The sequence below is a fragment of the Pimephales promelas genome, chromosome 15 (assembly GCF_988280905.1).
Source record: "Pimephales promelas chromosome 15, fPimPro1.hap1.1, whole genome shotgun sequence".
NCBI lineage: Eukaryota > Metazoa > Chordata > Actinopteri > Cypriniformes > Leuciscidae > Pimephales > Pimephales promelas.
In genome coordinates, this window is record NC_142783.1 from 30,042,825 (window position 1) to 30,069,681 (window position 26,857).

Consider the following 26,857-nt stretch of genomic DNA (forward strand, 5'->3'; position numbering starts at 1 on the left):
CAGGTTGTAATGAAGTATACTGAAAATTGTCATTGTTGCACCTCAATAGTCGCTGCTATAACAGGAAACGTTTGCACAATTCTCACTTTGCAAGTTTAACATTCTGAAAAGTCATGCAGAAAGAAGAAGAGGATTCTCATCACTCTTTGTTTTTGCTGGGGAAGTGTGAATCTGTGGGGGATGTGTTCATAGGGCAAATAAAGGCCAACCACTTTTACAACCACACAGTAGAACAATTCCTGATAAGAGAATGTCGAGAGAGACAATTTCCTCCTGTTCCAGCTGACATGCATGTGACTAACCTAACAGCGTGTTTTAACAGGAAAACCCTTCCCTTGTCCACCATTCCCTCCGGACAGTATGAACCATCTACCTAACACGGCTTTAATATTAAGAGACGGTTTCCTTCTCCCTTCCTCGCCCCTATATCTGTCACCGCAAAGCTGAATATGTCGGCATGGAAAGAGAAGCTAAGGAGAGTTGTTACGGTGGAGCCGGTGATTTTCTTCTACATGACCAGCTCTTTCATCGTGACACCTGCATATCAACAGATGGTTATCATAAAGGTAAGAGAGCTGCTACGTTTTGTGATTTAAAGCAGGGAGAGAGTGAAAGGAAGAGACATTAATCAAGTTGGTCTGGCGAGTCAGTGTTTTGTTCTTTGGACTGAAAAACAGGTCAGCGGGGTCCAGTTCTACACAAAACGGAAACGCCCGAAGCAGGAGCACAGAGCGCTTGGAGAATAGCGCTGGAGCTCGAGATGTACTCAAAACCCAAAACTGCAGCAGACATTAATCAAGCCGAACCGGCCATGACAGTCCCAGAGCAAAACAACAGGCGCTGCGATCACTCATGCACCAGATTAAACAATCGCTGACAGTCATTAGTCTGCATTCGGTTGCTATGCCTGAGAAACTGCAGGATCTTGATTTTAAGTTGAAATTGTACTTTTTCGTAAGTTGACATGTCCAGTGACGTGACAAACAACATCTGCATTTTTTTAAACATCTCTCGCAATTTTTTTTTTTATAAATTAAATTAGAACTTAAAATTATTAGAGACTATACATTGTATTTGAAAAATCTATTTTCATAATTATTTTTTCATGCATTAGAAATGAACAAGCGCAGGCAAAAATATGATTAAAACAAATCCAGCCAGGCTTTGTGTCATTTTGCATTTAATTAAAATATATATATATATTACAGTAAAAAAAAGGGTAAATATTACCTGGTTAAAAATAGACCTTCATTGTACATTTTAAAATAATTTATATACTTTTCATTTGGTCAGTGCAAACTTGCACACACATACACGCTATACACACTAATAGCATTTATACAGTGCAGTCCGCAGGTTAATCTCAAGAAACCTGTCAAGATCACATTTAACCTAAAAAAAAAAAAAAGTCATGACAATTAACCACATTGTCCCCAAAATACTGTGAAAGTTCCCATAGTTTATAATAATTAATAATAACTATTATTATTTAAATATTTCAATTAATTTTTTTTATTTATTTAATTAAACAATTTATTATTTATGATTTAATAATATATGTTTAATTTTGATCGGTATACATTATAAGTGAATGATATTAATGAATTAAATAATTAAATCAAATGCTACCATAAACTATACTTTCCATATTTCCATGTTTGTATTTCATGCCAGTAAGATATTAATATAATGCTACTAAAATCATTGACCAACTTGAAAATATGTTGGTAAGATCCATTAAAATAGATTTCTTTATTGTCATTTTTATTGTAGTTTTTATTTATTTATTTATCCGTAAAAAAAATAAAATAAAATGTCACACACACAGACAAACACACACACTTTTATATTCAGATTAAATTAATTCATTTTTTTTTATCATTTCAATAAATTTACATCCTAATAAACAATAAACAAAGAGAACTTAAGTCCAAAAACAAATAGAAGTAAATAATTATTTAAAAAAATGCAGGAAAAATAGTATGTGCACCCCATCAAAGAAAAAGGTTCTATCAGCGCTATTTGGAACCCCTAAAAGGTTCTATATGGAACCCTTTGTAAGGGTTCAATAATATGAACCCTTTAGGGTTCTTTGTAACCAGGGAAAAGGTTCGATATGGTACATTAATGGGTACATTCATTATCATTTGTTTTGTCCTTTCCGGATAAAATATTTCATATTATTGACAAACACCCCAAAATATATATATGAATGTACTGTATGTGAATGATCACGAAATTCAAGATATTGGGGTTAGAGCATCTATATATTTATATCATTTTACGTAGTTAATCAATATCACACAAAGAGCGTCATTTCAGTTTTTCTCCTCCAAGAATCAGCATAAAATGTGATATTAAGTTACTGCAACATTTTAATAAACAATAATTTAGTTAGCCTAAAAAGGGTTCTCTCTTCTCAATATAGAACCTTTTTTTTTAGCATAAAAGGTTTCTTTGGAGTTGAGTAAAGAGTGTGACCCGCAAAGACATTGAAATAATGCAGTGAATATATACATTTGCTTAAGATGGCGCTTTCCAAAACAAGCAGCTGTTTTTAGTTCCTGCTCTTGTCACTCTGAGTGAGTGTCCTTCCTTTCCTCTCTCCTTTCAGTTCTCTTACCCTTCCAATGAACTCTGCAGCTTCACACATAACAGCTCTCAGAAAAATGTGGATGAATACATCATACGAATGAGCACACAACTCCACGCAGTGAAAACTGTTCAAAGATTAAAGAGGGTCCAATCATTTATTGCAAAGTGCTCATTTACGCCACTCTTAATGGCTTCGATTCTTGCCATTTGCTCCTTGATATCATCATATTTGTGCGGTTGCGGTTCGTGAGATTCCCCGAGGCTTGTTCTTACAATAACTGAGGGCGTCCCCTGGTGCGATGAGTTACTGCCCGGGTTGTGCATCATTCCCATAATGCCTTGGAGCATCATTACTGACAGTGAATTCAAACTTAGAAGTAGAAAATCCTCAAAGCTGACCTAAGAAGCAATACCCGCTTTTCAATCTAGTCTCGTACAAAATGCTAAGATTAAACCTTTTTGCGATTCTTTGATTTGATAGATTTGACAGATGATGTTGGACAGAAGAGAGAAAGATGTATTGTATTAGAAACACTCACACAGCAGTCTTTTCTGTAATTTAATGCCAAGGTAATATAATATATATTTATTGAAATTGAAATTGAAATTATATATTATATAATATATATATATAACTAATATAGTTAAAAAATGAAAATAATGATAATAATAAAACTAGATTAACAATGTTAATTCTCGTCATTAAAAGTCTGTTAAAAGGGTCCATTCGGATTAATTAAGCTGATAATTGGAAAAAATAAAATCATGATTGCAAATGTGAAATACAACTTCAATGAGGTTTATTAGGCCCCAGTGATGTGTTTAGGGATGGAGTTAGGGGTGGAAAATGTTTACATTTTCATAGGATTCACACCATACCAATCCAAACACAATTAAATGGGTTACAGAAAAGACAATGCATTGTAGTCTCCCATCTTAAAGTTCAAAATATACAGTGTACAAACAGGGAAACTAACTCTTTTAAAGCAGCACTATGCAGGTTTTTTTTTTAACCTTAACTGACTAGCTTCGGAGTTATTGCAATGCTTACATGACTATTTTCGAGTTTAATGTTGGGCATCTCGCTGAATAGATTTTTTGTTTGTTTGCAGTAGACCATAGTCAGCACCCTTACTAGACGTTCATTTATTTTTTGACAGGAATGAAAATGAGGCTGCGAGCAACAGAAGTACACTGCGTTCAATGAATCGTCCTGTTTTTTAAAATGCTGATTGTTCAGCTGCCGAAACCTGTTTCCTTCTAAAATAAAGACAAAAAGCTCAGGGACATGTTGCGTTGTGTTTGATACAGGGGCGTCGCAACCGTGGGGGATGTGGGTGTTTTAACACCCACACTTTTCTCGGTGAGAGTGTTCAACACCCGCACTTTTTCTGCCGTTTTTCCGCAATTTTACACAAACGCCTTCCTACAGTCGCTCCTCCGTTTCTCTGGCGCTCAGTGTGTGTGTGTGCGCTCGCTGCGGCTGTCTCCTCTCAAACATGACACCGGCTTTGAGTGTGTCCGGCTGATGATTGGCTGTTCTGTTTAAGTCCCGCCTCTCTTGATGTGTTAGATGTATCGATCTCGTGCTGAGGAGGCGGGAACTTATGGTTGTTTACATCTCCCTTTTCCAGGTACTTTGAATGAGTGTATATGCTTTCGAGGTTTTTAAATAAGCTTGATATGTGTTTGGGAAGATGTTATGTTTATGTTTTATTGACATGTCCAGTGTTTTCATTATTATATTTCGTATTTTTGGATAAACAGTACAAGACTTGCGTTAGGCATTCTGTTTGTAATGCTGCGTGATTTGAAAAAACAAAACAAAAAAAAAACGCGCTCTTTGCTCACACGATCAGCATGGTGCTCTGTGTTTTCTCCTAAATAAAAGCTCAAGGGTTTATTTCTTACAAGTGAAGAAATTAGGACAAAAGTATTGTAATTTTGATAGCGTAATATACTGTAGAATATAATGACAGACTCTATATCATAACTAAAAAGATGTTTGAGCCCTCTTTAGGTAAGCAACAAGTCAATGGTTTTTCGTTGTTCAATGTGCACAGGCCTGGGTCGAATCCAGTTGAAGCTCTTAATTTTGAGCTCTCAATGTGCTCCAAATTGATGCATTTAACCTTAAAATGTACCAAATTTTCTTGCGGGGGAGCATGCCCCCAAACCCCCTTAGAGGCACAGGGGTCTACGTAACATGCCCAAATTTAAATGACACATCTATCCCCCACACTTTTCAAAAGCTTGCTACGCCTCTGGTTTGATAGACCATTGTGGTGATTTAAATATTAATAATGATATAGTTTGAATTGAATCACTGTTGTCTTTTGTAGGTATGTCAAGAGTTGCTGAAGAATGAAACTCTCTGCAGTGACCCCGAGCACCACAAAGGGGGCGAGGAGATTGAGACGAGCGCCTCCTACATCCTTCTTCTGTTCAACGCCACCCTGAGCCTGGTCTCCATCCCTCCGGCTATAATGCTGGGCTCCTGGTCTGACCGCGCCGGCCGTCGCTCGGTCATGGCGCTCCCTTCTCTGTTGTCCCTGCTGAGCGGGGGTTTGCTCTTGGCCGTAGCCCTGTTGGGAAACATCAGTGTGTACTGGACCCTGCTGGCCGCTGCCCTCATAGGCCTGACAGGTGGACACGTCTCCATTTTCCTCAGCTCCTTCAGCTACCTGGCCGACTTGACCATGGGCTCCAGTTCCAGTCGCACTTTACGTATGGCCGTGGCCGAGTCTATGATCTTTGTCGGCGGTACAGTGGGCTTCCTGCTTGGGGGATTTTTGGAGCAAGAGTTTGGGGTCAAGGCAGCGTTCGGGGCTTACATTGGCTGCCACGTCCTGGCATTACTTTATATTTCGCTTTGGCTGAGAGACCCTCCGGCGGGGAAAAATACGTGCATATCCGCCTATAAAGAGGATACAGCTGAGCAATGTTCTCCAGAGGACCAGTCTCGGCTGTATATCCTAAAGTACGTCAAGCTGTCTTTCAAAGCAGTGTTCAAGAGGAGGTCAGGCCAGGAGAGACTGAAATTGCACTTTCTCATTCTCTGCACCTTCATAAATAACCTGGTGGCTGTTGGTCAGTGCAAACACACACACATACACAAACGCACACACACACACACACACAGTGTGTATATTCAATGTGTCGCAGCAGTGTGAAGGTTAATCTCAAGAAACCTGTCAAGAATATGTCATTTAACCACATTTAAATGAAAAAATAAAAAAAATGATTTTTTTGGTGAATTTTTTCACCACTAAATACTGTAAAACTTCCTGTAGTTTATGATAATTGATAATAGGAATAATAACTCTTATTATAAATATTTAAAATAAATTTGAAATCATTTTCATTTATTCAGTTAAATAATTTCTTATGGTTTAATAATATTTGTTTTTATTTTAAATCGGTATACATTGTATTATAAACTATATTAAGAAATTAAATAACTAAACAAATACTACCACGATCTATACTTTCCAATTTATACGAGATATTTACATATTTGTATTTCATGCAAGTAAGCAGATATTAATATAATACAACAAAAAATAATTGACGTACTCGAAATTTTGTTGGTAATGTCCATAAAAATAGATTTCTTTATTGTTATTTGTATTTATTATTTATTTGTAATTAATAGACCTTATTCAGAGCAGCGCCATGACAGGTGTGATAGTGAGTCTGTGAGGGATAGACTTGCCGTGTTTCAAATGGCATCCGCTTTAAAAAGCTGAATAAAGCTCCTAGATTACTTACAATTTTCCACAACTTACATTGTCAGGAGTTTTTTGTCAACTGAAATTTCTTAGAAAGATATTTTTCCAGTGTTTCATGAGCAGAACAATCCGAAAACACATTAAATAACAGTACAGCCCATTGAAGAGATGCAAGTCTATCCCTCACAGCCTCGCTTTCATTCTCATTAAAAATCAAAGATGGCGCTGCCGTGAATAAGGCGTATTGGTGTTAAAATGCCACACACACACCCACACACTATATATGTGTGTGGGTGTGTGTGGCATTTTAACACCAATTAATTACAAATAAATAATAAAGCACAAGAAAACAAACTGTTGGTGACTTTTTTATTTTTATCATCCTTTAAGAATACAAGTTTGAAATGAAATCGATATGAAATAATGAAATAACACTGCATAAACATTCATTTCAAAATAGCTGGCAGTAATGAATGATGAGTGTGTGTGTCCTGTGGTGGAGTCGGCTGTGTGTGTGATGACCCTGTTGAGCCACTGCAGGGAGCTTTTAAAGCACTCAATCAGAGTCCTGTCACTCCTGAGGCCAGAGCGAGACATGGGGATTACTATAGATATGTCTCTACCAATTCCATAAAGTCTTAAAATGAGTTATTAGCCGTCTTAAATATTAGCATCTTTAATTTAATTGTCATTTATTTGTATAGGTTCATCTCATTTGAATTACACACCTGGATTGCTTTGAAAAACATTGATCTTTGGAAGTCATGCCAATAAAGAGTTTGAGAGAGAGTAGACATAAATAATAATGTGTTTTTCTGCATGTGTCTCTGCAGGGGATCAGTCGATCTTGCTGTTGTATTTGATGTACGAGCCTCGAGAGTTTACGACCGCCCTGTTTGGGGTTTTTAACTCTGTGAGGATGCTCTTGTTGGTAAGTGGTCTTGTTTAATGCAGTAATGCTTTCTCTGATGACTCATATCTTTTTGCTCACTCCGAGTGGACATCAGTGGATGTCCTTGAAATGCCACTAAATCTTTGGATTTCAGGCTCAAACAGCAGCGGCCCTGCAGAACGGCCATCGACTGGACACAGCTGTGTATCTTTTGATTCTCTTCTCTGCTAGCACACACAGCTGAGCACGTGCATGAGGTTTGCGGTCTCGGGCCTCCAAGGCACCATTGTTGTGTAAATGGGCGGCCGGAACGCATAAAAAGGTTTCTGAAAACGGTGTTGTGTAAACGGCCCCTAAATTAATTTTTACAACCGAAATGAATCAATGGTCAACTTATTTAAACTTCTAGACTTATTAAACTTTCTTCGAGCCCTTGTGCTGTGTTGAAAACCCTACAGCACTTGTTATGTTCCCGTTCAAGAATGACCGGGCTGCAAACATTTGCTTATAAATATCTCTTTATGCTACTGTATCACCAAATATTATCTTTTTGTCAGCTTGATTTTTTTTTTTCAACTAGGACAGGTTTTGTATTTACTTTTTGAAACTGATCGATCGTATGCCTTTTTTATCCGAGCTACGTTACTACCTGTTTTTTGAGTGAAAAAAAAAAAAGTTATTTATTAAAATATGAAAGAAAAAAAAAATCACAATAGGGTGATTTATGTTTAACCAGAAAATTTGTTTGAATTTTTTTTTTTTTTTTTTTGTTACAAAATAGCAGTCACATTTGTGGCGTTCCTGGTCAAAAATGACCGGCCAACAAAAAATAGGTTATAAATCACTTATTATGCTATTTTATCACCAAATATTAGATTCAATATTTTTGTCACTTTGTTTTCTTTCAGTTAATACAGGTTTTGTATTTATTTTTGAAACAGATTGATCGTAGCAGGCCTCTGATTTGATCTGTGCCTCATTGTTTGTGAGGAGTTCATCTCTGTAAAACAGAAGCCTGTAATACTCAAAAATAGTTTGTTTGTGCAATGTGTCAATGTGTGTGTGTGTATATATGCGGATGCACGAGTTTGCGTATATCCACACACGCACAGGTCTGAGGCCTTTATTTTTGCAAGCCCACATTGTACATATGTGAACATGGACATGATGAACACACTATTTGTTTCTCTGATTTTCGACTCCCCCATTTATTTTCAGTGGGCAGACATTTTTGACTAATATAAGTTCAGATCAATGAGGCCTACGATCAATCAGTTTAAAAAATAAATACAAAAACGGTCTAAATTTAAAGAAAACAAGTTGGCAAAAATATTGAATCCAATATTTTATGATAAAATAACAAAACAAAAGATTTATAAGCTAGTTTTTTTGTAGGTGGACCAGGAACATCACAAGTGTGACTGAGTCATTTTGTACAAAATGAAAGCATTTCAAAACATATTTCCATATTAAACATGAAAACACATTAGTGTGATACAGTATACAGTGCACATTTGACTTTTATCGAAAATTGACAAAACGATCCACTAATAATGATTTTTTTTTTCACTCAAAACCTCCGGTATGTAAGCTCAAATAAAGTAGAAGATAAGGCAATGACACTCTTAAAGGGATACTCCACTTTTTTGGGGAAATAGGATCATTTTACAACTCCCTCAGAGTTAAACAGTTGAGTTTTACTATTTTCGAATCCATTCAGCCGAAGAATAGAAAAATATCCAGTTTCTGGTCCCATTGACTGGGCACAAATATATACTATAATAATACTACAGAATGACTCATGCAAAATGTTTCTTGAGCACCAAATCAGGATATTAAAATGATTTCTGAATATTGGAGAAATGGCTGCTGAAAATTCAGCGTTGACATCACATGAATACATTTTATTTAAATATATATATATATATATATATATATATATATATATATATATATATATATATAAAATATTAAACAAAAAAACAGGCGTTTTAAATGGTACTAATACTTCACAGTATTACTACTTTTACTGTATATTTCATCAAATGCTGAGCATAAGAGACATCTTTCAAAAGCATTTAAAAAATCTTAAGACCCCAACATTTTTACATTTCTCACAGACGGCAAGAAATGAAGCATAATGAACAAACAATACTGCAGTATGTCCTGTTTTTTTGGGAAGAAAGTAAAACTAGCGAATAGTGAGTTTTACTATTGATTGTGCGTGGCATGAGCTGAATAGCTCTGCAGTTTGAGACGGCCTGTACAGCAGCAGTGATGGGAAACAGATTGAAGGCAGCTTTGTTTGTCACCTGCCATGGGAAACTCTTCTTCTGAGCAGGTCGATATGCCGTGTCTTAGAGTGACACTTAAACAAAGCCTGCCAGTTTAAAGAGAGCCCTTCCTGATTGGTGAGGTGACGGCTCTCCATTTATACCGGGATGCACCACTGGGGCTCCAATCGCTTTACTGCCTTTTGTGTGGAAGCCGAAGGCATCGATCCTGATGGAACCCATTATACACTCTGTCAGTAGGGTACGTCAGCTAGCGAGCCGCCACCCAATACGTTAAGCAAAAAGTTTTAATTAACCGCAATTGAAAGAGTCAATCGAGGGGAAAAAAAAGGAACTTTTTCCAAATACAAAGGCATCGCAGAGGGGAGCTGATCTCGTGCTTAAAGATCTGAGGCATCAAAATCTTGGCTCGCATGGCTCCACGCTCGCGGTTTTTATAAATGGCTGCAGGGCTGGAATTGACTTGTAATTAGGGTGGCGTGGAGTTGGAGAGGAATTATTAAACACTCCAGGCTCTAATGAGTTGATGAAAGTAAAAACACGGAGCGTTGACCTTTTCCGTGGAATGTTTATGCATTCCCATTATGTTTTCTGCTGCGAATCAGAGGCGGTGGCAAAGTCTGTTGACACCGGGACCTCGCCGGGCGGGCAGGGTAATTAAATCAGAACTGTTTGCATGAGCAGGCAGGGCAAATGAGTCACGCCACGTCTCGCGCACCTCTCGCGCAAACGTGGAAGCAGGTGAGTTCGCTTTCAAGTGCTCTCAGCCGTTCTGAGTGAAACAGCCTGACTGCTTCTGACACCGTTTCATCAGGCACAAACCCTGAAGGTTAATTAATGCACTCGTTAGACGCATCTGAGAGAATCTAAATATGTATGGGCTTTGTTTTTATACGCTGAACCCCAGAAATTTCTAGTGCTTATAGTGCCGTGATCATGCATTTCAGATATTATGCAACTTACAATAATTACATGATTCGAACTATTTCGAATTTTACAGATCCTAGTACCACCTAAAAAATTGGGTGGTAAAATACAGGTGAAAAATTGAATATGTGAATATGAACAATACTCTAGAAACCACCTAATGAGCTAAATCACTCAGAACCCTTTTGCAAATGCATAGCAACATTGTGGCAAATAACCAGCCTGTTCTCATCCCAAGGCGTCATATACTGACGCTTTTGACATTTCGTCTACATCCAACGCACATGGCACCCTTTAGCGTCAATATGAGGAGCAGATATATATGGGCCAGAAGGCGCCTCCTAGTGGTCTAACCCTAAACCTACCCCAGAACTAAACCTATCATAACCAAACAAAGCTCTGTGCGTGTTATATTGACCCTAAAGGGTGCCATGTGCGTTGGATTTAGACGAAATTTCATAAGTTTCATAAGTGAGATATAACCAGGGCTTGACATTGACTAAAATTTTGACATCGATGCCATGGGGAAAAACTGACTTTTTAATGTTATCTCATATTTTGGCAGCAGGTATATTAGGTTGGTTTCCTAATATTCAAGTTTTTCCTCTGGATTACATTTATGTTTAATTCTGTTAAAGTTTTTTTAATTATACATGATCTTAAAGTGAAATGAATTTGGGTAAGCTAACAATGACCCATAGCTGATTAGATCATAATGGATCCATTTAGCTTTTGTTCCATTTCCATTCTTTGCTCATTTTCAAGGCAATTAAATAGGAAACAATAGGGTGCTTCAGTTATAATTGACTGAGCGTCAGTTGTTGTTTTTTTTTTCACGCCAGCACTGATCTAACCTGCGGTGATGTTCTCTGACAGGGCTTTGGTCTGCTGGGTCTATTCCCTGTGCTGATGAGGTGCATTAAGGAGATGACTTTAGCAAAACTAAGCGCTGTGTTCAGAATCGCCTCTTACGTCCTACTCGCCTTCTCAAACAACACATGGATGGTCTTCCTTGGTAAGTTCCCATCACTTATATGACTCATTTAAATGATGTATTGACACAGTGAAGCTCCTAGCAAAGATATTGCGCGTGAAGAATGAACCATAAAATCATTATGTCAAGTTAATTTTGCAGAAGGGTCATGATGACGCTCATTTATTTTGTCCAGGCCGGTTAATTAATTCCAAAAGACATTAAAATGCAATTCATACATAAAATCACTTCTATGATAAGGATGTTGTTAAAAAAAAATCATTTTGATATTTTCTTATGGTTGTACAGTACAAAAATCCCAGGGTAAAATGTCAACTGATCAACCTGATATCATAATGAAGAAAAGCCCTGTGAAAAACTGGAATTATTTTTAATATTATATATTACACTACTGTCATATATAATATATAATATTAAAATATTATATAATATTAAGGGCTGTCAAACGATTAATTGCGATTAATCGCTTCCAAAATAAAAGTTTGTGTTTCCATAATATATGTGGGTGCACTGTATAATTATTTTATATATAAATAAATACGTACATATGCATGTATATTTAAGAAAAAAATATTATTTATATATAAAATATTTATATTTATATATAATATAAATTATATATAAATCTATATACACTATATACATGAAAATATTTCTAAAAAATAAAAAAGCTTGTATTTATATATAGAAAATAATTATACACAGTGCACCCATATACTATGGAAACACAAACTTTTATTTTGGAAGCGATTCATCGCAATGAATCGTTTGACAGCCCTAATATATATATATATATATATATATATATACTGTATATATATGCATTAAACTGATCAAAAGTAATGGTGAGGAAATGTATGTTACTAAATATTTCTATTTCAAATATATGCTATTCTTTTGAACTTTCTATTCATCAGAAATTCCTGAAAACAAAGCATCATGTTTTCCACAAAAATATTTAGTATGACTTTGTTCAACATTAAAAATAAGAAGAAATAATAATGTAATACTATTTCACAATTGTAATAGAATTACAAATAAATTTAAAGAGCTATTTTACAAAAAGATTTAAAAACCATTAAAAGTCTGATGTTATTTACCGTGACATGTTTTTACAGGATAAGGTTATACTTGAAATCAGAAATTTCAAGACGCTTATAAACAACACAACTGACCCTATTTCCAATCTGTCAGCGAGCATCAAAGCACATCTTTATTTCCTAAAACAATGTCCATTTCTTTTGTCCATATGTGACATTTTCCACTCGAGGCCTGACATCGTTCACTTGAGCTGACTGTTTTAAGAAGACAGTCAAAAGGATATATGCTCTGAAAAATAAAAAAATAAAAAAATGTAATAAAAGTCAACCGACCAGACTTTTTCTGGTTCACATCCTCACTGCTGTTTGAACTCCATGCCTTGTTCCAGGAGAGAAAGAACAGTTCCCAGAGTGGTAAGTAATGATAACATTGTGGAAGACCACGGCCACTCTCCGGGAGAGACAGCAGGATCAGAGTTAATACTGTTAATTAAATAAATGATTGAGGAAATTGTTATTCTAATCGATGTGGCGGACTAAAGCCTTTTAAAGGGAGATGAGTGGCGGCTCTGATGAATAATCAGTGCCAGGGAAGGTGGAATTTGCATGCTGGTCTTTTCTTTTGGCTGCGATAATGAGAGGCGCAGCGGCAGCACACGGGAGTCATAACCTCTATTCTGCTAGTACAGCGCATGTGTGGTGTGTGTGCAGAACCGGCACACACACACACACACGGAGGTGTCCACAGACACACCTCACCGCATACGCATCAACACAAACGCAGAAAACATTTTGTTCTCTTGAGGATCTGCTTTTCTTGCTCATGCATGATCAGGCTGTCGAGACGAGCGAGCGACTTTACATTCTGAGCTATTAGGGAAAGCCCATGCTCTGTGATCACAATTACCTCCGAATTCCATGCATATAGATTAAACTCATGAATTATTAAATATTCCATTTAGATTCACTTACTTCAGAGCTGGTCACAGTCTCACTAGATTAGTTCATTGTGGCTTATGTGTAACTTTAAGTAGTGTTTTTGTTGTGTAAGCTATTGTATTAACTATTGTTTATTTGCCTATTAATTTGAACAGTTTTCTATAGTGGTATTTGTCCTCTGGTTTTGCAGTTGCTGTAGTCGGTACTCCAGCTGGTATCTGCCAAGCAGTGATTCGTTCATTGTCTTCTGCCATCGTGGGACCTGATGAACAAGGTACCGAAACCCTGTAGCGTCAGTTAGATGACGCGGGTAGGTTTAGGTCTGGGGTAGGGTTAGATGGCGTCATCTAACTGTCACAAAACCAAGAAATAGACTAGACAGAAGTGACAAAACCCTGACACTTACAGCAATATCAAGACTATGGAAACTTTCATGCAAGTTTATCGAAGCTTTTTGTGTGTTGTTATTTCCCACTTGTGTTTCTAAAATGGTCATCTTCTCATTATATTAGTATGATATTTTAATAAGTTAGAGGGGCTGAAATATTACTGAAGTTTTTTTTCATGTCAAAGTATTTATTTGATACCATCGATACTAGGGCTGGGTAATAAATATCGATTTCTCGATATTAATCGATTCTCATTTTTACAAACCGATATCGATTCTTAAATCTCAAGAATCGATTAGTCATCCTGTTTCATTTGAATGAATGAGAGATTTTATCGCGGCTGTGCGCATCCAACAAATCGCAATAATCTTTGTCCTTTGTTACCATTGATATGAAACAAAGTCTCAATTTTCAAATTACGTCCATTTTCTTTAGAAATTCAAAAACATAAATAGCGTTTTGCCGTTTTGGCGCTGTGGCGTGAGATCGCTCTGGCGCAGCTCCAGAGAAGCAGCAGCGCTGATCTCTCTTCCGGCTTAATAATACCAGTCACAGCGCGAAATAAACATGAATGAGCATCTGAAAGTGTGTTAAAAGATAGAGTACAACTTATCTAAATCCCTATCATGTCACATTGATTCGCTCAATCTGCGTTTCAACCGTGGAAAGACGTCAGTTAAACAGCTTGTAATCAATGTCATGTATCGTCATATTTACCTCAGAGGACCCACATCAACTCGTTAGTCCACACTCGTTAGTGTTCTTCAATATTTAATGCATATTTGAATAAATATGGCAAGTTTTTTTTATGACAGCCACCATTTAAATGTTTATATTTCATATAATCTTCTTATAATAAAAATAAATAAAAGTGTAATTTAAGTGTTTGTATAGCTACAAAACAGTTAATTATTAACTTCATATTAGGCTAATGAAGCCTAGTAGGCTACAACTAGACTATATATATAGACCATAGTTTACAGCATTTAAGAGATCTGATTCCCTTGAGAAAAATTGCCATTTATTGTAACTGATATCCAAAATAATCGATATTGAATCGAATCGTAATCGAAATCGAATCGAATTGCAAGCTTGTGAATCGAAATCGAATCGAATTGTGAAATTTGTCTCAATACCCATCCCTAATAGATACCATCGTAAAACCATAGATACCAAATGGTAATACTATGGTTTTAGGATATGGACACAGCACATATTTTTAGACATGGTAGCATGGTCAAATCATGTTTTTTGTTGTTTTTTTTTCCTTTTGGAATTGGAAATGAACCAGTGAAAATTGTAGTAAGACCACATATTTACCATTGTTTTCCTACAGTAACCATAGTTTAACTATGGCATTTGTAGTAAAACTGGTAGTAAAAATGATAAAATGGTTAAAAACAAAACATGAACTATTAAAAATATAATACCGCAGTAAAATCGTGGTTTCTGGATAGATACCATTGTAATGAATTGTTCTGAATCTTAAAGGAAACACAATGAATATAGTAATAATTCAGCACTAATAATACAGTCACTGTGCTTTTTTTGTGAGGGCATGATCCTTTGCGTAATGTGTACGTGACACAAATGCACTGAAATACGGTGAGGAAAATGTTTGGACCTTCAGCATGACGAATTGCTTTGAGTCATGCTTTTATTCTAAATCTTTACTTTCTTTGACATTTGTGTCTGCATGATAACATAGCTAAAAGCTCAAGATTTAATCTCCATTGTCCTTTCACAAATCCTTAATGAGAGGCATCGGAGTATGCATAATTTAAAAAAAAAAAAATCATAGAATTATCAAACTCGGCTAAGTGGAAAACAATACAAGAGGAACGGAGAATCAACAAACAACATCTTGAGCAGACTTTCATATTCATATCCACACCGGCTCATTTCCACTCGCGCAGCACGCAGCTGAAAGCCAAACACACAGGACACAAACATCTTTCTTCCCATTACTGTTGATGCAAGAGGGATACAACTGTGAAAGGACATATTGTTGACAGGCCATGTCCATCCATAAATGCACTGTTTTCACTGTGCAAGTCTCCACTTTTCTCTTGTGTCTCAGATTGCATGTGTCACTGAATCTATTGCAGTTACCAGTCATTCAGGGGCACTCACACGACTTCTAGCTTCGGAAAAGATCAATACGTATTGCATGTTCCAAGCACTTACGGGCCCCGATGCTCCGCGACGACTCATTCTGCTCCAGTTAGTCAGAGCAGTCACGAAGTTCAGCGTAGCTCAGGGAGATATTTTATCAAAGTGGATCAAACCATTATTCATGCCAACAATCTACTGCACACACCTCAGTTTCCACGGCCATTACTCTTTCATTCGGATAAAATCGTGAGTTAGGAATTTCAGGTGCATCCGCGGCATATTAACGAATCGGTTCTGGTTTTATCCAGAAATGTTTAGATATCTTTATCAGTTAGTCAATGAGGGTCACAGACTGCCTACTTAAAATGAAATCATGTTTTCAATGTAGGAGTCGTTTTTGGGCTCCACTACTATTAAAATAATTTTAGAATCCATCCATCCAACTTTATTATACACTTTAAAGTCTCCCTGTAGTCAATCATTTTATCCCTTAAAGGGATACTCTACTTTTTTTTTGGAAATAGGCTCATTTTACCACTCCCCCAGAGTTAAACAGTTGAGTTTTACCGTTTTCGAATCAATTCAGCCAATTTTCTGATATTTAGAAGAATATCAGTAACCAGACAGTTTCTGGTCTCATTGACTTCCATAGTAGGAAAAAAAATATACTATGGAAGTCAATGAGACCAGAAACTGTCTGTATACTGATATTCTTCTAAATATCAGAAAATCGGCTGAATTGATTCGAAAACGGTAAAACTGTTTAACTCTGGGGGAGTGGTAAAATGAGCCTTTTTCCAAAAAAAGTGGAGTATCCCTTTAAGGGATAAAAAAGTATGCCTTTAAAACTCATCATTGATCACCAAAATTACATACTTTTACATTTTTACACAACTTTTTTTCCTGCCTTAAAGGATTAGTTCAATTACTCACCCCCATGCTGTACCAACCCCATAAGAGAACAAATGAAGATATTTTTTGATTAAGGCCCTGTTTACACGAAGGGAAAAGATATTTCCCCGCAGATATTTCCCTGTGGATTGGCATCTCGTCGTTTATGTTGTGTGAACTGGGAGAAACTGGGTTTTAGGTTCTTTCTTGTCGATTCTGAGGATTCTGATTGGCTTGCATGGCTTTATCCTTAACCCCTACACTGCCACCAATAGGTTTGGCATAGTTATGATGGCGCTCGACGGCGTATTTATGCGGGTGTGCATTTTTTTTTTCTAATTTCAGAAGCCGTTTCACTCGGGTATTAGTCACGACAAGGAAAAAATGACAATCTCAACTTCCATCTCATGCCGACTTTAAAAACATTCCAAGAAATCTGTGTTAATCATGTAAAATGCAACAGGAATTGACTCAAATGTATTTCCCACAGCCAACTGAGTCTGTCTCAGCTGAATTTCTCTAGATGTCTGTTTTATGTCTTTATTGACCTGAATGTTGATGTCCTCAGGTGCCATGTTCTCCTTCTCAGCCTCAGTGGAAGCGACCTGCATCCTCATTGCTTCTACGATCTTTAACGGGCTGTACCCCCTGACCCTGACGACTGTTCCTGGGATGCCCTACATCGTCATGGCGGGCTTCATGTTCATCGTGCTCATTCTCTTGCAGTAAGCTCATCATTCTTTTATATGTAAACTGACTGCAAAATGTAATGGATTTTTATTATTTAGTTATTTACACCATGCAAAAGAGGGGGCATGATTTTCTTACCCTTTCTCTTATGCTCACAAAGGCTGCATTTATTTGACCAGAAATACAAAAAAACAGTAATATTGTCAAATATTATTACAGTCTTAAATAATGTTTTTCTACCTTAATATATTGCTAAATGTAATTTTTAGCAGCCATTCCTATAGTTTTTTTCAGTGTCACATGATCCTTCAGAAATCACCTGAGAAATGTTTCTAGCACCTCATTGAATCTATGCCACAAATAACTAGTTTTGAAGGCAAAAGTGTTCAACCTACAAGCGAGGTGTATCCTATAGCTAATAAATGGCTGGTGAGTGTATATATATATGTTCTACGACATGAATTGACACCTAAAACATTGCTATGGTTGCTTAAGTACACATCCGTTATTAAAGCAGGCAATAGTGTTGGGGCTGTTTTCAAACATTCATATTAGCCCACCTATTCAGTATTTGAAAGGGATACATTAGGACTACAACCTGAACAGCTCTATTCAAATTATTTGTATAGATCTTTTCACAATACTTATTTTTCAAAAAGAAGCTTTACAAGGAATAGTGCCTTAAACCCCCAGTGAGCAAGCCAACTTGATGAGGCAAAACCCATGGGAGGAACCAAGACACAGTTGGGGAAGCCCTCCTTCTCAGGCTGGCACACATTTAAAAGCAAACGTAATACGTACATACATGTTCATTTGCACATATGTCATCCAGCTACATAATATTCATTATAACAATATGATTTAAAATACTGGCTAATTTGTTTTTCAATTAACTTTCATGATCAGTGTTCTCCTATTGCTTGCTTCCACAATTCACAATAGTGCCTCAGAAAGATAGTGTGATTGTTGGCATGGCAACCCTTATGGTCAAATGGGAATCACAGTTATGGTCTAATTTTAATCTTAATTACTTGCTTAGTGTCTGGGATAATTGTATTAAATAATTGTTTTTAAGTTAGTGACAAATGGAGCCATAGTTCAATTGGAAATACTGAAAACAAATGATTATTTTAACAGCTAATAAGATACTCAAACAGATTGAACTGCATTGTCTTTCATACATATTTGAATTACCTTCCTACCGAATAAGGGTTGTCATTTTTAGTGTCATCAGCTTTCCTGTAGCTCAAACAATATTGTTGGTACTTGCAACGCCAAGGTCATGGGTTCGATTCCCAGGGGAAGAAATAATAAGAATTCATTTAAATACAAATTTAAAAAATGAGTACTTTGAAATGCAATGTATATAAGTTGCTTTGGATAAAAGTGTCTGCCAAATGCATAAATGTAAATCTGGTGGGCAACCAGGAACACTGTCCCAGGCCCATTATACATTCTATAAAGGGATAGTCCAAAGTTCTGACCTAATTTACTCACCCTAATGTTGTTCCAAACCTGTCAGCATTTCTTTCTTCTGCAAAGCATAAAATAACATATTTCTAAAGAATGCTGGTAACCAAACACTTTTGCTTTCCACTGACTTCCATTGTATGGAACAAAATATATAATGGAAGTGAAAAAGAACTGAAACTGGTTACCACCAACATTCTTCAAAATATGTAATACCAAAATATGTTATTTGTAAATGATGACTAAATTTGAATTTTTTGGGGGTGGACTATCCCTCCAACTTGTTTCGCTTTAAGATCCAGATTTTGAAACCATGGAAATGATTGGAAATCAATTGCCAAATCAACAAGTAAGCAAAATTGTTGATCGTACTTCATAATTTACAGTTTAAAATGATAAAGGTAACTAATGCGATCTTTGAATGCAAAGTTCTAGTTAATATTGTACGCTATTTTTATTTAGTTGGGGAAGATGAGCATGACATTGTGCGCTAATAGGATAACATAAGTACTTGCATTTGTCATGTGGAGAAATACAGAGGATGGCAAATTAGATATTGATCCATCACTAGCGTATTCTTCAGCATTTACAATGAGAGAGGGATGAGCTTAATACACTTCCACTTCTCCACATGTACCACCTGTGATGTGACCACTACAGGTCTGAAGTCAATCTAGAGATAGAGGTCTAGATTTAAATAGTTGCTTAATGTTTTCAAAAGCTAATCTTCAGTCCTTATTTGGTGATATCATTATAGAAATGACAATTCACTTTTAAGGTAGTTAACTGGTTTGAGGATCTAAGACTGAATGAAATGCCTTGTTTGTTTGTCAAACACTTTGTCTAACATAATAGAGAATTGTTTTACAATAATGTTCATTACAATAATGTGATGGCAGTGATGGTCTTTCCCATTTTGGATGGGCTAGGTCTATCAAAACACATTAATATCTCATACTCAACCTGACTACATTATGTTACATTAGAGCACGGTGCTACTAGCAACATCAAGGTCATGGGCTCGGATTCCAGAGAAAGCATATAGTGAAATATACATTTAAGACCAAAATAAGTTACTTTGAATAAAAGCATCTTCAAAATGCATACATTAACAAAAGTGCATTAACTCAAAATAGAGGATTATGTAAAGTTATAGAAAAAAATATAATAATTTAAATGTTAATGTGTTCAATAATGTTTGTTCGTGTTTCTTTCTTTCCTTCCCTCCTTTTGTCCGTACAATTAAAATCAGTGGTATCTAGTGCAGTTTCAAAATATTAAAAAAAAAATATATCATGCATGTTTCATAATGGGTGGGTAAGATTTTTTAAATTAATACTTTGATCAAAAGTGATAGTAAAGACTTTAACATTGTTACAAAAGATTTCCATTTCAGTAACACTTTATTTTACAGTCATTATCGTTTTCACTCTATCTACATTAAACTCTACACTACATACTCTACATTAAACATTATCGTTTTTACTCTATTTTTTTTTGATCAAATAAATGAAGACAGAATGTTCATCTTCCTTATTTCAAACATTTGACTAGAAAAAGAAAATAAATAGTATGGAAGTATATTCTATTCCAGTGAAATCCATGAGTTTACAGACTGAATCTGTGCAGTCTGCATTTTATCCCTAGTATATTTAGTTCATTGATGATATACACAATTACAGATATAATATCCCTTTCAAGGGGTTCCTCGAAAAGCTTTGATCAGGCGGAGCACTTGTCAGGTTGGCAATAAACAACTCTACCGCCTCCATTATCAGCCTTCAAATTGATTCTGACGTGCATTTGATGTTCTTCCTCAGACTATATAATTAAGTGATTGTCTTTGGTAATGAAGGCATTAAGTAATGTACACCTGCAATAAAGCCTGTGTGTGGTGGCTAGTGAAGTGTAGCGTGGTTATCACACCCAAGCTGTAATTACTCCACTAATGGGCTGTTCCCAGAGGCAGTGCCCGCTCAGGGTCGGCCAGTCTCCTCTGCGTCCCAAGCACTATTAAACCTGTGCAATTCAGAGGAAACATACGCTCCATAATCCATACTTAATCCATTATCCTGCTAGGAAATGATATGTGTCCAGTCATAAATTGCAAGCCATCTTCTGAAAACTCAAATTACACCCTTTGACGCGTGGCTTTTTTATTTGCGTCGAGTGAATTTAAGCATGGCATCCATTAACATAGGCTCATTCGAAAAACATGAACATTTGATTTTCCCGCCACTCCTTTGTGACACTTTTTTCAGCTGTGTCTCCTTAATTACCTTTCACTGCGTCAGTACTTAAAGGATTAGTTGACTTTTGAAAAAATTTTGCTGATAATTTACTCACCCCCATGTCATCCAAGATGTCCATGTCTTTCTTTCCTCAGTCAAAAAGAAATTAAGGGTTTTGATGAAAACATTCCAGGATTTTTCTCCATATAATGGACTTCAATGGGAACCGGATGGTTCAGGTCCAAAAGATAGTGTTAATAACAGTTTCAGATGCAGCTTCAAATGTCTTTAAACGACACCAGACGATGAATAAGGGTCTTATCATGCGAAACGATCGGTTATTTCAATGCTTATTCCAAAAATGTAACTTTTCTAAGGACAAATGCTAGCCTTTCTCCATTCTGTGAGGCGCGTTTGCAACGTCACGTAGTACGTAATTACGTTCAAAAGGTCACGGGTGACGTAGCCAGAAGTACAGAGTCAGAGTGTTTACAAGTTGAACGCATAGGTTGAACGTGAAAACTAACTCAAACGCCATTTACAAAAAAGGAATTAAACGGTAAACAACGATGTCGGACAAATTTGATTCTGTACTTCCGGCTACGTCGCCCGTGACCTTTTGAACGTAATTACGTATTACGTGACGTTACAAACGCGCCTCACAGAATAGAGCTAGGCTAGCATTTGTCCTTAGAAAAGTTACATTTTTGGAATAAGCATTGAAATAACCGATCGTTTCGCATGATAAGACCCTTATTCATCGTCTTATATCGTTTAAAGACATTTGAAGCTGCATCTGAAACTGTTATTAACTGTCTTTTGGACCTGAACCATCCGGTTCCCATTGAAGTCCATTATATGGAGAAAAATCCTGGAATGTTTTCATCAAAAACCTAAATTTATTTTCGACTGAGGAAAGAAAGACATGGACATCTTGGATGACATGGGGGTGAGTAAATTATCAGCAAAAGTTTTTTCAAAAGTGAACTAATCCTTTAAGGCTATGTTTACACGGAAACGATCTGAGAAAACGCAAAAGTGGCGTTGCGTTATCACTTTTTATTCTACGTTTAGACGAGCGTTATGGGTGGGAAATCCGCGTGCATATGGTGACGCAAAAGTGTGTGATATTCGATGTAGTATGCACTCCAGGCGGCTAGGTGGCAATGTGAAGAACTGCCACACAACAACACCAAGTCTGCGCACCTGCGTACAACCTTCACCGTCTAGCAGACTTTCGCGTTTTTACCCTTTAGGCCGTGTGTCCACCACAGCGTTTTTAGCGTTTTCAGTAAAAACGCGACCAGTTAAAAACGCCGGGCGCTCGGCGCTTCAGTGTGAAAAAACCGCTCAGCGCCACGTTACGCTCGTGGCGTTTAAAAACCGTGACGCTCCCATTGAAAACAATTGAAAACATATGCCAGGCGTGTGGAAAAACGCTTTGGTGGACACACGGCTTTAGACAGGAACACGACGGTAGAGCGTTTTTAAGATTTCCACTCTGGAGGGTGGTTTCGCTTTTTTTTTTTTGCGTTTTTAAGCCCCAAAAACGCCGTCACCATGTAAACGTCCGATAAAGGCACATCCGATAAATATTTTTACATATTCACCCGTGAGCATTCTCGTGTAAACAGGGCCTAAGTTCCTCCTTTTCATCTGTATTTTGTCTGGTCACATTTACGCTTCTTTTTTATTATTATTAAATTTCGCTTTGGATTTATTCATCTGCCTCTTCATCTGTCTGCCTGCACAGACATGTGGCAATACACAAGGGCTATCAATAGATTAACATTTTTTAATTGCATAATTATTGTGAAATTAGGCATACATCATTAATCTTTTTTAACACATTCATTTTGCAATCATTTGCTATTTGTTATCCAGCAAAGTAAACTATTAGAATGATTGGATAAATCTGACAAACCACTAGTTATATTTTCCTCATCATCAGTGCCAAGAGCATCACCACAGTTCCGTCTCAGCCTTAAGTGACATTTTTATTTTGTGTGTGTGTGTGTGTGTGCTTGTGCACGTCTTAGGATGTCAGTCAAACTGAGGAGGAATTGCAGAGTGCATGATACCTGACCCTATGGAATATTGATGAGTCTGAGGAGGAATATAAGCGAATAAAAGAAAAAGTAATGACAGAGTCCGGGTGGGTGAGTAAGCGCAGTCTGCCTCTGTGGTGCCACTGACTCAAATCTGAGTTTACACAGGGACTCTGGAGACTGCAGACTTAAGACCGGTCTTAATCCATCCATCAAACCCTCTCTCTCATTACACTCCACAATTACCGGGACTACGAAGGGCTTGTCTGTTAAAATCTAACTTCAAACAGTCTTTTTTGTATTTAAGCGCTTAGGCCCTCTTTCTGTCTCCTTCATCTCTGGCCTCATATTCAGGATTTCGAATGTGATTATATCTGCTCAAACATCGTAACTAGAGCAGTACTGTTTGGAGAGAGTGTGGCACATGACTCAACAAGGATGCGAATCACGGTTGGATTTTATAATTCATCAAATCCTCACAATGGCTCCGTCACCCTAAGCCTCCTCCACATTTTGGTGACGTATAGTACCACATAGACGTGAGAGACCAATGAGGTGTCATTTGAGGCAGGACGAATGTGTTCTTTAAGTGACCTAAAGATACAAAATGGTAGCCTGGCATTAAGATGTTAGGTCTGGGAACTCATGATTGACAGGACTCAATCCGAGGGGCGGGATAAACGGTTATCTTTCAAATTCTCTCTGCACGCTACAACAAGTTGATACATTAATCTTTTGCTGTATCCAGTCGGCAAAACTCCGAACACATCTTTTTTAAATGACTCAGGTGCCGTTCTTTGTTCTGGTTTCAAAGAAAAGCTTAAGTTCAAATCATCCAGAGTAGCGGTCAAAGCCGAATCGAAAGACAGCTGTTCGCCAGCGGCAGCTTTGTTTTCAAGTAGCAGTGAACCGTCGCGACTCTGTCGTCATTATGTTAAGCCCGCCTGCCGACTCTATACACGATGTGATTGGCCTGACCAGAGTTTGTTTTTTCCAGCTAAAACGTCTATTGAGAGTTGCTAGACACTGGCTGCGAAATAATTTTTGCTGCCACTAGGGTACGTTTAGATTTCTACGTTAACAAAATGGGCATTCATTCTTTGAAAATAAATAAAGGTTTTAAAGCCTGTCACATGAGGTTTTACCAGTGTTATGTACATTTACATTTAAACGTTTTTCCTTTGCGTTTTTCGCCTACAGACGACAACGTTCACATGGATCTGCAAAAAAATGACAAAAGACATTGTATTCTGCTGCCAGGCGATGTCACTTTGTAAAGAAACACTACGCATTTTCAGGCCCCCAAAAAGCCTTTGTCGTGTAAATGAATGGCCAAAATGCATAAAAAGTGTTCAGCTTTTAGTTGAAAATGTAATGTAATTCACCATTTTTAGTCGTTGAGATCATTTTAACCAACATTTGCACGCTTCGAGAAGTTTATGAAGACATGTAATCCATGTAAATCTGAAGAGACTCTCTCGCTTGATATGATGAACAGACTAGGGGAAACAAAGACATTTTTTTTCTTTTATAATTGAAAGTATGAAACAAAAGCTGTTGATGCAGCTCGACTGTATTTTTTTAAGTGTTGGAGCGGTATGATTGTAATTGTGGCACAATAATGTGCCAAGATGTTTAAGACATCTTGTTTTTTCAGTCATCCATAATGCAGAGTGTGAGGTAGAGTGTAAGGTAAAACTCATTAAGAATTCAGAGCCTGCTAAAGATGTTTTGCTGCTCATCCAGGCAAAACCTGGCAGAAAGCCTTTTTCTCACATTTGTATTTTAGAGAGGTGCAAGAAGGATAGTTTTTCACACACAAATGCAGACATATATTGTAATTTGTGTCTGCATTGTTTTTGTTGAGCCCAGTCTTTCTTGATGAGACTGGTGGCAAGATACAGAATACTTCCAGGTAGACATGACTGACATGTGAAAGCAAACATGGAGTTTTGCTAAACCTCCTGTGATCATTCAAACTGGATTTATTCTGTTATTCACTGAAAACAAATCCACAGGTTGGACCTTTATAGCAGAGCTTGAAGCGAAAACGTCCATGGCAGTTGGTCAATACATTCCTCTTGTTTTAATTGTTTATTTATTTATCGGTTCCACTGAAGAAATGTGTATTGGCGTTAGCCTAGAGGGAAGTACAGTTGAGACCCTTGGAGTAAATTGTGTGTCTGGTTACCATGGCGGCACCATGAAAATGAGCGTTGCTTTGTGCTCCGAATCTATAATGACGATGGGTTCCAGCCTGGAGATTATAAAAGAGATCTGTGAGGACTGTGGCCAAAATATACATAGCTTTGACATCTGCACCTCAGGTTTTGTAAAGCAACCATTTTTCATGTCTCAAAAGTCAATTCATATTGCAGAACGTTGTTAAGATTAATGTTTGATAACTCTCGACTTTATTGGACAGACACGGGATGAGTATGCACAATTTTGAATGCAGAGAGTGGGGCTTTTGCACGGCTGCATTCAAATATGCAAGACCCCTGAGACTTTGCTTGTTGTTCTATTTTCGTCATGAATAATTATGCTTTTTTCTCAGCCAAACAAACAGCATGGAAGTCTTGCAGGTGTAGGTTATGGCCCAGTGCCTCAAATGAACCTGTGAACCAGGGCAAAATCAGAAGCCACACAGGGTACATTTTAAACCTTGCATTGACTAACATTTCAAATGTGCAGAAATTAAATAGAATGAAAACATTTTGATAGAATAAATGTACGGCTATTTAAAGGCAACATTTTCAACTAAAAACATAAGACTTTTTATGCATTTTCATTAACACGACTATGACGACTTTTGGGCCTGAAAACGCAAACTGCATGAGTGGATGTCTCTTTATCATAGCTGAAGTGAAGCAAAATAATGCTAAAGTGAAGATGACGAACGAACCACAAGAAATAAAAAATAATTAACATACAATACACGTCAAGTCAAGTATATTTAATAGCGCTTTTCACAATATAGATTGCATCAAAGCAGCGTAAATGAGTAAATACAAGCAAGAGTGTATTTTAAAGTTTAGAATTACAGCTTTGCGTTATTGGGAGTTGCGCAGTGAAAATTACCCCAAAGTAACACCTACTGTCCTACCGACACTAATACTGTTATAAACTGTTTACATGTGAATACAGTAACTGCACCGGGGTGAAAATGATAAAACATTTCTATAAGCCACACCACCACCTGCTTAGTTCTTCTCAGATAGTTTCAAGTGTGATTTCACCATATGTTGCTAATTTGGGATCTAAACAAAGAATAAACGGTCCCACTTTATCTTAAGTGGCTTTAAGTACTATGTAATTACATTGAAATTAATAATTTGATACAATGGACTTATTCTGTTCATAGATGTTTTTACATTGTACTTATACTTGAAAAATACCAGCATGTAATTACATTTGTAATTACACAGTTGACCCTTCCCTCACACCTTAACCTACCCTTACACCGACCAATACCACCACACCTGTCCCTATAACCTTACCCGTATCATACCTCAACAGCAATACAACAGGAACACAATGATACGTTGTACTTATTTTTCGATGTAAGTGCATAGTACTTAAAGCCACTTAATATAAAGTGGGACCTACAA

The 26,857-nt window shown here is 37.0% G+C and overlaps 1 protein-coding gene across 1 annotated transcript in view; it reads left to right on the plus strand.

Moving 5' to 3' along the window:
* The first annotated feature begins 241 nt into the window (after positions 1-241).
* Positions 242-26,857, plus strand: part of LOC120476183 (proton-coupled folate transporter) — a 29,813-nt gene continuing 3,197 nt past the window's right edge. Inside the window, exons 1-6 of the mRNA XM_039667148.2 lie at positions 242-566; positions 4,938-5,685; positions 7,160-7,257; positions 11,316-11,454; positions 13,603-13,686; positions 17,376-17,532. Coding sequence (XP_039523082.2) covers positions 450-566; positions 4,938-5,685; positions 7,160-7,257; positions 11,316-11,454; positions 13,603-13,686; positions 17,376-17,532 — 1,343 coding nt within the window. The 5' untranslated portion in view covers positions 242-449. The remainder of the gene's footprint in view (positions 567-4,937; positions 5,686-7,159; positions 7,258-11,315; positions 11,455-13,602; positions 13,687-17,375; positions 17,533-26,857) is intronic.